General features: G+C 42.6%; 1 protein-coding gene across 2 annotated transcripts in view; it reads right to left on the reverse strand.

Annotated features, from left to right (window-relative positions):
- The window catches only part of Map7d2 (MAP7 domain containing 2), a 107,884-nt gene extending 98,359 nt beyond the window's left edge, over positions 1-9,525 (reverse strand). The window contains exon 1 of one of the 2 annotated variants that reach the window (XM_028772695.1): positions 9,387-9,525. In XM_028772695.1, coding sequence (XP_028628528.1) covers positions 9,387-9,525 — 139 coding nt within the window. The remainder of the gene's footprint in view (positions 1-9,386) is intronic. The other variant, XM_028772701.1, reaches the window with a different exon arrangement.
- Positions 9,526-11,939: the final 2,414 nt, after the last annotated feature.

Consider the following 11,939-nt stretch of genomic DNA (forward strand, 5'->3'; position numbering starts at 1 on the left):
AGAGAAGAGAAGAGAAGAGAAGAGAAGAGAAGAGAAGAGAAGAGTCCTGTAAGATGTGGCTATCTATATTTTAAGATGTGCGCTAGATTTTAAGATCTCTATAGATGTGGGAAGCACAAGTCTTTTGAAAAAGGAACATGATAGATCATCTATCTGTGGAAGCAGGGGCAAGAAAATAAAAACAAAAGAAAACAAATTCTGTGGCTAGTGAGGTGGCTTTAGTTTAGTTTCTTATCCACTCATAAAGTCATTTTCTTTAGCTTCCATCACAGTCCGAATTTCTGTGATCACAAGACTTTTAAGACAGGGACATGTTTCTAGGCAAAAAGAAAATAACTGCTTCCCACCAGAAAATCCTATCAGACTGACCTAAGAGGCAAACATGGAGGAATTCAGAGACCATATCAGACATAGCCTCAGATAACAAGACAACAGACCTCACATTGCAAGATGGTAGCCACCTTAGATGCAAAGAAGACAGTAATCAATCTCTCTCTTCACTAGCCTACAATACCCAGACACCTTTAATCATCTCCTATTTCTTCTGGCACAATTCTTTTCACAAAGATTAGAGGGAAGGGTCAGAGTAAGTTTCTAAACTCAGCAATAATCTCAAGTTTTCTGTTATATGTGTGTGTGTGGGGGGGTAATTGTCTTTCAAAGTCTGTCTTACCAAAAATAGTCTTAAGTAACTTTGCCTCTGCCTCTTGAGTGCTAGAATTAAAGGTGTGGGGCACCATGAGTTTTAAACAACTTTGAAGCCTGGGAAGTGTAGTGCTTGCCTAGCACAGACAAGACCCTGTGGACAATGCTCAACATTATGAATACAAACAAATAAATGCAACTTTGAAAAGGATGAACTGGGGCTGGAGAGATGACTCAGAGGTTTAAGAGACCATGTTGCTCTTGCAAAGAATCTGAGTTTTATTTCTAGCATCAACATCAGGTGGCTTGAAACCATCAGTATCTCTAATTCCAGGGGAATCTGATGCCTATGGCTTCCATAGGCACCAGCAGTCACATGTACATGCCTACACACAAAGACACATAATTGAAAATAATGTAATTTTTAAACATCAATAAACTCTTAAAAATAAAACAAATGAATAACTGACTTGGGGGTACTTTTCAGCCTATACTACCCAATCCTACCCTATATAACTCCCTAAGGAATTTATTGAACTTCCTGTTTGTTCCCCACCCCATCCAGTCTTCTACTCCAGGGATGGAAGACACACAGGTGAGAAGACATAAAAAAAAAACCCACTGTCTTGCCTATAAGCAATGTTCTCTCTATTAAAAGGAGAAGGGGTTTAAAGTTCTGAGATGCCCTAAATGTAATTACAAAAGAAACCATGAATATAAAGGAGGAAAGATGGAATAGTCCAAAAAAATCTTATAGCCAGACATGATGGCACAAACCATAATCCCAGCACTTGAGAGGCAGAAGCAGGAGAATCAGAGTTAGAGGCCAGTATCAGCTAAATAGTAAGTCCAAGACTCTGTCTACAAAAAAAACACACCAATTTACATTATTAAACGCATGTTAAAACATTAACCAAGTAATATGCTACAATATAGTATGCTATAGCAGTCTTGCTTACAGTCTCAGTCAATAAAGAGGCAATTATTTTCTTGGCAACAATCAATGTAGCTCAATTTAAATAACTTGCACCTTTCCCAAATTTTCTTTACAAAGTACCCTTCTCTCTCTCTCTCTCTCTCTCTCTCTCTCTCTCTCTCTCTCTCTGTGTGTGTGTGTGTGTGTGTGTGTGTGTGTGTGTGTGTACAGCTCAGAGATTAGAAGAGGGCACTGGATCTCTTGGAGCTGAACTTACAGGTGGTTGTGAACCATCTGATATGGGTTCTGGGAACTGAATTATAGTCCTCTGTAAGAGTGACAAGTGCTCTTAACTGCTGAGCCATTCTCTCCAGCTCTACTCTGCCTTTTAGATCTTCAGGAGCTTTCCTAATTGCCTACATTGCTTCTTGCTTAAGGGAACTTGCCACAGAGCTACTCCTTTCTTTTTGGTTACCATTAGTAACGGACCAATAAACTCTTTTATTTCAGAGTACTTGGTTTCATGAGTTTTGGTTTACTAAAAAGGAGCAAATAATTTAATTCAATTAGACAATAATTACCTGAGTAGCACAGGAAAACCTCAACAGACATCAGACCATATAACTTGTAGTTCCATTATTTTCAGTTTCTCTGTTACTTCTATAATCTAACACATAATTACTGAGCATTCACCTTAGTGTAGATTGCTGTATAAAACAACTAGCAAACATTAGTTACAGACCTGCTGTCCATACACACTCCAAAGAAGGGTAGGATAGTCATCCAGCCACCTTCTGCACTAGGTGGCACTGAAAAACCCACCTAAAACTGGACCCAAGAATTGTTCTTAAGCTAATGACCTAACAGGAAGATGCATACAATTAATAATGGCTAACCACCTCAAGGACTTTCTGGACAGATAGTAACTGCATCATCCTGAAGGTAGTGTTCTGCCACTCATGTCTGCCCATAAGTCTATTTTAAAGGTAAGATAAGAAAAGCTGGAGAGATGGCTCAGTAGTTAAGAGCACATGCTGCTCTTCCATAAGACTAGGGTTCATGTCCAACGGTGGCAGTTCACAACTGTCTGCAACTCCAGTTCTAGGGCCACCGAAGGTACCAGGTACAAATGTAATACACAAATATACATACAGGAAAAACTCCCATACATAAAATATTTTTAAAATTTGAGATAATAAACCAGGGGCAATGATATATACTTGTAATCACAGTACTCAAAAGGCTAAGACAGGATGATTGCCACAAATTCAAAGCCAGTTTGAGCTACAGAATGAGACACAGTCTCAAAAACAAACAAAAAGTTGAGAGCCAGGCAAGGTGACATATGCCTGTAATCCTACCACTTGGGAAAAGAAGGCAGGAAGATCATGAATTCAAGCCCAGCTTTAGCTACTAAAGGCCAGCCTGGGTTACAAAAGAGAGACCTTGTCTGAAAATAAAAGCAAACAAAAAAGGTGAGAAAGGTAACAGGACTGGAGAGATGGCTCAGTGGTTAAGAGTATTGACTGTTGTCACCGGGCGGTTGTGGCGCACGCCTTTAATCCCAGCACTTGGGAGGCAGAGGCAGGCGGATTTCTGAGTTTGAGGCCAGCCTGGTCTACAGAGTGAGTTCCAGGACAGCCAGGACTACACAGAGAAATCCTGTCTTGGAAAAAAAAAAAGAGTACTGACTGTTCTTTCAGAGGTTCTGAGTTCAATTCTCAGCAACCACAGGATAGCTCACAAACATCTGTAATGAGATCTGATGACCTCTTCTGGTGTGTCAGAAGACAGCTACATTGTACTCAAATACATAAAATAAATAAATCTTTAAAAAAGAGAGAAAGATAAGACAGTCATGGTTACTCATGTTGTAATCTGTACATTTAGGGAACTGAGACAAGAGAAATGCTTCAAGTTCCAGGCCAGCCTGGGCTTACAATGTAAGATTCTATCCCTTACTGCCAAATAAAAAAAAAAGTGAGAAAACTGAAATTTATTGATGTCGAATAATTTATTTGGGGTAACAAATAAGGAAAGATCTATCATTTATCCCAAAATGGTCTGGACCTCAATCTATTCAGGTTTGTTGACAACAGTGGATACTGAGTCAATACTGACTTAGAGGATGGAAAAGTCACTATAATACTGGCAGAATTACTTCAACAAGCACAGACAGGAGGAAATTCAGAGCTGGACAGATGATTCAGTGATTAAAAATGCTTACTACTATACAACATGTGAGGACCAGAGTGTAGATCTCAGCATCCATGTAACAATCCAGGAGTCCCATGTACACCTCTAATCCCAGTTCTAAGGGATCAGAGACAGGAAAACTAATGGGGCTTGCTGACTTCCACCCTTGCTGAAAAAAAATACAAAACCAGGTTCAGGGAAAGATCCTGACTCAAAGGAGTAAGTGGACAGAAAATGATGCCAATGTTTCTCCTAGTATCTGGACATACATACAAGTGCACACATCCACCTGTGCACACATTTGTGTTTAAGCACACACAAATCTTCAAGAATAAATTTCACTAATTCTTGGTAAAAGAACCTAAAGGATACCTAAAGGGGAAAGGGAGAAGGAGGCACTTTAGGCTGAAAGAACACAGGACCTATGGGACACCAATGTAGCCTAACATGAAAGTGACTAGCAGATGGTGATTAACATCATTTAAGCAGACTGAAACAACAGACATGTGTTCCTCACCTGTTACACTAAGCATACATCACAAGTACTAAAGAGAATAGCATACTGGGTTAATTTCATTCTCAGAAGTGAAATGTCTAAAAGAAGGCATCACTGGTGGGTAAGTAAAACAAGCACAGGATTTCAATAGTTGAAAAACTTGCTGAGGAACACCCAAGGGTATTTCCTTGCCATGTCCTACAACACCTCAGGAAAACAACTTAACCACTCATATCCCCCAAATATGCCAATATGACATTATATTTTCTAAGTTCAAATATCTCAGACCTTTCTGCCTTTGTAGTCCCACAGGATTCCATGCATCCTCAGGAACAGTAGTTGGTCTCTAATAATACAAATGAAGTGCTATTAGGAATAGGTCCCACGTAAGATGGCCTTGAGTACCGAAGAATGAGAAGCAGCTAGGATGAATTATCATCATTATTCGTGGTGCTGAATAATGAAGTTAAGGCTTTGTGCACACTAGGCAACCACTCTACTTAACTGAACAATAGCCCCAGACCCAAGAGAATCTGTTAAAATACACTCAAGAGTTAAGATTTATCTGGGTTGGGGAATATAAATTGGTATACAACATGGACATACATGCATAAAGTCTTGGATTTGATCCTACCAAAATAATTTAAGACTTTTCTGAGGGTCTGAGATGTGGCTCAGTTGGCAGAATGATTGCTTAGCATGCATGAATCCCTGGATTTGATCTCCAGAACACATGACCTAGATGTGGTGGCATATTTCTATAATCCTGTAACTTGGCATGTGAAAGCAGGAAAATCATAAGTTCAAAGATACTCTCCCCTATATAGAAAATGTGAGGCCAACCAGTGCTATATGAGACACTGCCTCAAAAAAGAAAAAAATAGACTGGTGTGAGGATTAAATACATGGACTCATTAGTCCCAAAAGTACAAAGGCTGGCATCACCTGCACTCTACACTGAATGTTCTAATTTTACAACACCAACCTTGATATATTTAATTCACAGGTATATTATTTTTAATTATAATAAAAATAGCTTTTTGGTAAGTTATATAAATACTAATCTTTCTAATTATCATATAAAGTAATTTGGCATTTTCATAGTTTGGGTGTGATGGTAGGTTAAAATATTTTATTTTCATTTTTAATCCTGTGTATATGTAGGGATTTGTGCACGAGTGTAGTACCCAAAGAGGTCAGAAAAGGGTGGCAGATCTCCTGGAGATGTAGTTAAAGGCAATTGCTTAGCACTCAAGCTGATCTCCAGTCCTCTGCAGGAGCAGTATGTCCTAATTTCTGAACCATCTCTCCAGCTCCTACAGTGTTTTGTTGACGTCTCTCTGCTCATTAGCACCCATGCTGTTTCTATGTCACATAACTGTATTACATTCTTTGTTGCTCCTCCTCCTCCTAAGGTTTTTCCCCTTTTATGACCTCTACTCATACTCACATATACACATATGTAAAAATTTAAATCTAAGCCCAGAATCTGGGAGAAATGTGGTACTTGTTCAAGTTTAGGTTACTTCAGCTAATATGCTTTCTAGCTCCACCCATTTTCTGAAAATGTAACCTCAATTTTTTTATAGCTGAATAAAATGCCACAGTGTGTGTGTATTCTCTTTATTCAATGAAAGTTTATTTTCTTATTTTGTTCATTTTTAAAGAGAGAGTGGTCTCTCATAATCCAGGTTTTCCTTGCTATATAGCCCAGAGTGGCTTTGAACTACTGACCTCTTGCTTCTACCTCCTAAGGACTAGGATTACAGGTATGTATCATGCCTAGTTCCATTAATCTGTTAATGGATATCTAAGCTGGTTCCATATCCTAGCTATTGTGAATAGAGCAACAATTAAAAATTCCATTTTTTTCTAACATGGGTAATCTTAAGCATACTAGGTGGCACTCTATCCACTGAGTTAATATCCTCACCCTTAAAACTGATTTTAGTATCAGAGCCATTCACTAAATGGTTCTACAATAAGTATAATTAAGAGTCCCCCTTCAGAAAACTGTGTGTAGTGCACATGCCTGTAATCGCAACACTGAGAGGACTAAAACTGTAGCTATCACCCAATTCAAGGCCAGCCTAGGTTACACAGTAAGTTGAAGGGGAGGAGGATGGGGAAAAGGGTAAAAAAAAAGTGAAGAATCCCTCCTTAGGGGGAAGAAGAATATCAAGTTTTCACTCATATGAAGACCCTAGATTCAAAACTACCTATGTAAATGACATGAAAACAGTGAGGACATTTGGAAAGGTGACCAGTGAGGTGGGAGGAGGACAAGGGAGAGTAGTGGACAATATGAGCAAACTACAATGATACACATGTATGGAAATGTCATAATTGAACCTGATATTTAGTACACTAAAAAATACAAGTTAAAAATTAAAACTGGGACCATGAGGTAGTGGTCCATGCCTTTAATCCACACATATGGGAGACAGAGGCAAGAAGATCTGAGTTCGAGGCCAGCCTAGTGTACAAAGTAAGTTCCAGGACAGCCAGGACTACACAGTAAAACCCAGTCTTGAAACTCCAAAACATAAAAAGTTTCTGAGCTTGCCTGGCGGTGGTGGCGCACGCCTTTAATCCCAGCACTTGGGAGGCAGAGGCAGGCGGATTTCTGAGTTCGAGGCCAGCCTGGTCTACAGAGTGAGTTCCAGGACAGCCAGGACTACACAGAGAAACCCTGTCTCGAAAAAAACAAAAAACAAAAAACAAAAAAAAAGTTTCTGGGCTGAAGAGAGCTCAGCAGTTAAGAGCACTGACTGCTCTTCCAAAGGTCCCAAGTTCAATTCGCAGCAACCACATGATGGCTCACAACTATCTATAAATGGAACCCAAAGGCTGCCTCTGGTGTTCACAAAGACAAAGCATATATATATATATATATATATATATATATATATATGAGATACATGAACAAATAAATCTTTAAAACATTAAATATGGGGACTTGAAAAAAGCTTAGTGAGTAAAGCACTTGCCATGCAAGCATGGGAACCTAAGCTCAATCCCAGAACCTATGAAAAAAGTTCAATATGGTAGAATGTGCTTGTAAGTCTAGCACTGAGGAAACTGAAAAAGGGGAGTCCTTGAGGCTCCCTGACAAGCCAGCCTGATCAAAACCATGAGTTCTAGGACAGTCAGAGACTTAGTTTCAAAAAAACAAAATGGAAAGTGCCTGAGAAATGAGACCTAAATTGAACCTGTGGACTCTACAAGTATACTCCCACACATCCACAGGAAACCTCAACTCATAAGTACACACATACAAGAAAAACAAACTTTAGTCACAAATGCTGGTGATGGGGAACAGGAACATGAATTCATGTATAATCCAATATGGGTTATATAGCATCACATAAACCTGTCTCCATCCCACTCCTGTTGAAATAAAGTTTAAAAAATTCTATTTGTTCTCTTTCACATAACTATTAAGAATGATCTCTAAATGGTTTTAACAGGCTATATATTTAAAAGATAGAATTATTTTAGGAATTCCAAAATAAAACTAGTGTCCACACTGCAACTGAGGAATAGGAAAAAGAACTGCCTCCTTAAAATTCCTTCAAATAAATTAAAATCCCAGATAAACTAAACATCCAACCATACAGCCTTTCTCTATTACAAGAAACATCTAAATAATCTATTATATCAAATCCCCACCAAACAAAAATATAAATTCAAACATCATTCCCTTTCCAATATTTTACTGCATGGGATCCCCTTTACCAGAGAGAGCTGACTCTTGATGTGTGGGTTCTGGGTTCATATCAGATATGGCCTGAGTTTCTCAAGCAAAAAGAATGAAAATATAAGTATAGATTTAAACGGTAGGTATTATCACTATCCTGTAATGTTATACTAAGTTGTGCATTTGATAAAAGGCATGATAACACAAACTAGAAATAAATTTAGCCGTCCTTTCCCTTCTATAAATGATGCAACCAATAAGATAGTCCCCTCTATCCCAACAAAAAGAACTGTTCAAGTGACTAAGGGAATATCTGCAAGCTGGTCATGGTGACTTGAAGGCTCACTAGAATCCAGACCAACATAAAGAGCAAGATCCTGTCTCAAAACGAAGAAACAAATAAACAACTCAAACGTCTCTTCATTTGATGTCCTTCCTCTTTCCCCCCTCTACCTTATATGAAATACTCCACGATGTGGTAATTTCCAAATCCTACAAATTGTGAGGGGTTTTTTTTTTGTGCGAATGTTAGACTGCAACAAAAGATAAAAAATAAAATTAGTTCTTATTATTAACATTTTTTAAGATGTCGCCAGGAAAAGCGGGATAAAATCCTTTTCTTCACTGCGTATACCTCCGCACCACCTGCAAGTACACAGAAGGTTAGCACCAGAACCAGAAGACGCAGACGCTTATCACGTTCTTCCCAGCGTCCTCACGATGTCCTCCTTGGGCAGAAGGGATGGGGGACCCGCATCCCCACACCCCTGGCTACAGCTCTCAGCCGCAGTCCCGTGGGCTACGACACTCAATCGCCACGTCAATCGTCACGTAACAGAGGGCCGCGGCGGGGCCAGACGCCCCAGTAGCGAAACCACTACCTCAGCGACTTGGGGGGGGAGGGGTCCTCATCGCAACGGCTGCAGCCCCGCTCCCTTCACGAACTGTCTCTATCCCCAGGCAATGCGACAATTTTTCCCAACCCCGAGAGGCCAAGGAGCCGCAAAGCTGAGCCACCTTGGTGGCTGGCTGTGGCTTCCCGGTCTGCGCGCCTCAGTCAGGATGGAGGGTAGGAGCCAGCGAGCCAGCCGCAATCCCTGTCGTCTGAACACCTCAGCGGCCCCCGCCCCCACAGGGTCGGCATCCCGGAAGCCCCCTCCGGTGCCGATCTCGGGGACGGCCATGGTAAAGGATACCTGCTCCTCGCTCTCCAGCCACCCCACCCCCCAAAAATAACACACAAACCCGCCCACGCACCCACGCCAAGCCCGAGGGGACTCAGCCACCCGCCAAAAGAGGGACGCAGCCTGAGGCCCCCCCCCCCGCGGCAGTTTGACCTAGGCCCCGGAGAGGGCGGCCGGGTGAGAGCCACTGGCCGGCCCGCCCCCCGGGGGTCCTCAGCGCAGCCTGCCCAGGCGCTCCCATGGCCTTACCTGCCGGCCGAGGGGTACACTGTGAGGATCGCCCCGAGGCTGTTTCCGCGGACTTGGCTGGCGGCAGCAGGGACGAGCCCTTCGAAGCCCCTTCAGAGGGGGCTCCGGCTCCAGCGCCGTTCCCACCGCTGCGCTCCATCTGGATGCGCCGGCTGCACAGGCGCACTGTCCGGCTCGCCTCTGTGTCGCACCGGCTCCGCGCGCGTCCGCATGCGCACGGGGGGCCTCCCACCTTGCGCGCTGTCCTCGCACTGCCTGGGCTCGCCGCACCGGACCCTCCCGCACTCGCCCGTGCGTCACTCCTCAGACGGCGCGCGTGCGCGGATGGGCGGGCGGGCGCGCGCGCGCGAGCGAAGGGACCACACGTGTGATGCGCTCACCGCTTCTCCCCCCCACAGCCAGCGAGCGAGACTCTCGGGCTGAGGGGGAAAGGCTCCGCCGGGGTGGTTGGTTTTTTGTTTTTCCTCCCCCGCACCAAGTGCGCGGAACGTGCGCGCGCAGTGTTCACTCCACAAGTCCTCACTGCTTTAGCGTCCCCAGTATCCGCATACACCAAACCGGACGCGTTTCTTCTTCGAGTTTCCAGGCGTCTTGCGCACTCAGTTTCAACAAGCTTCCACACACCCGTGCGCGCACACACTCAGTTTCTCAGACCTTGCACACATATGACACGCCACACTGGGTTCACACGGTCTACACAAAAACAGCCCTACTGCTCCGGGTACAGTTCATGGCTAGGTTTTCGGGTGGTCACCACATGGGCCAGTGCCACACGCTTGTGCAGATACCGTAGGGCAGTTGAGATCCATTCTACCACAATGGGGTTTCATTTCATTTCTTTCTTTATATACTTGCCAAATATTCATCCTATAAAATATTGCATTTCATTATTCATATTCATAATTTTTCTGGTGGTTTTGTTTTGTTTGTTTTATGTTTTGTTTTGTTTTGTTTTTCAAGACAGGGTTTCTCTGTGTAGCACTGGAGGTCCTGGAACTCCATAGACTAGGCTGGCCTCAGACTCAGAGATCTTCCTGGCTGTGGCTCTCAAGTCTTGGGATTAATGGCATGTGCCACCACTGCCGAGCTAGTGGGGAGTGACTTTGAGACAGGGCCTTATAGTACATTCCAGGCCTGGTCTGGTGTCAAACTCATGGCAATCATCCTGTCTCAGTCTCTCAAGTCCTGGGATTACAGGCATGAGTAACCACAGCCAACTGTGACCTGCCCTTTGATCATATTGCCCCTCCCATTACCCTCTTTTGTCCCTTCCTCTCTCTTGACAGACTCTTTCCTCTTCCCCAAAAATCTCCTTTCACTTTCCCTATCATATATGTGTGGGCTTTAAATACAATTTTAAAATCTAGAGTCTGTATTGCTGTATTTGTTTGGTTTAGACAGTCTCCTTCTGTAGCTCAGGCTGGTAGGAAACTCACTTTGTAGCTCTCCAGCTCTAAAAGCAATTGAGTCTGATGCCTCAGCCTCCAGAGTGCTAGAATTAGAAAAATAAAGAACCACGCTGGACTTTTTATTTGGATGTTTGTTTTAGGGTCGAAGAGGAAAAGAGTTCACGTAGCCCAGGCTGGCCTTGAACTCATTATGTAAAAGAGACCTTCTGCTCCAGCCTCCTGAACTGTGAGATTCAAAGCCTTCACTACTATGCCTGGCTACATTTTTCTTTCTTTCCGAGTCCGACTTAATGTTGTTCAATACAATGATCTCCATTGTCATACTTTTTCCGGCAAATAACATTTTTTCTTCTTTATGGCTGAATTAAACTCAATTGTGTATTTATACCATCTTTTTTATATCCATTCATTGATGTATGCCCAGTTCAATTCTACGAGTTATTATGAATAATGTGCCACAGTAAACAAATGTGTTCAAGTAACTTTATTGCACGCCCACTTTGATCCTTTGGGTATATACCGAGGAAGGTCTAGCTGGGTCGTATGGTAGTTCTACTTTTAGCTTTGGGAGATCCTCATTGCTAACATTTGGAGTGCAGTGTCTTAATTTACACTTCTCCCCGCAGTGTGTGAAGGGTATTGGTCCCCATAACCTCACCATTTCTGGTTTCTTTTCTTGTTATTCGCTTGGACTGGAGTGAGATATAATAGCTAAGTAATTTTGTTTGAGTATTCCCCCCTCCCAGCTCCCTGGGGTCTTATCAAGTACAGCTTGCACTGGCCACAGACTTTATCAAGATCTTCCTGAGCATGTGAAATCTGACTCATTTTTCCTTGTATACTTGCTGCCAGATGATCATCTGGCGAAGATTCTCCCTCTTCTTGTGGACTTTCTCTGAGAATTGTTTCCTTTGCTGTAGAGAGCTTTGTGATTTCCTGCTATCCCATTTATCAATTCTTTTGTTCATTTATTTTTGTTTTGTTTTTGACACGGAGTCTTTGTAGGACTGTCCTAGATTGCACCGTATTTCCCAGGCTGACTTTGGAATCCTCTTGACTTTAGCTTTGAAATTCCGGATTTACAGTTGTGAGCCACCATGCTTGGCTTTGTATTTGCCCCAGGAGTCAGGGTCAAAGAAAGCTA

This window comes from Grammomys surdaster, unplaced genomic scaffold, assembly GCF_004785775.1.
Source record: "Grammomys surdaster isolate TR1022 unplaced genomic scaffold, NIH_TR_1.0 217, whole genome shotgun sequence".
Taxonomy (NCBI): Eukaryota; Metazoa; Chordata; class Mammalia; order Rodentia; family Muridae; genus Grammomys; species Grammomys surdaster.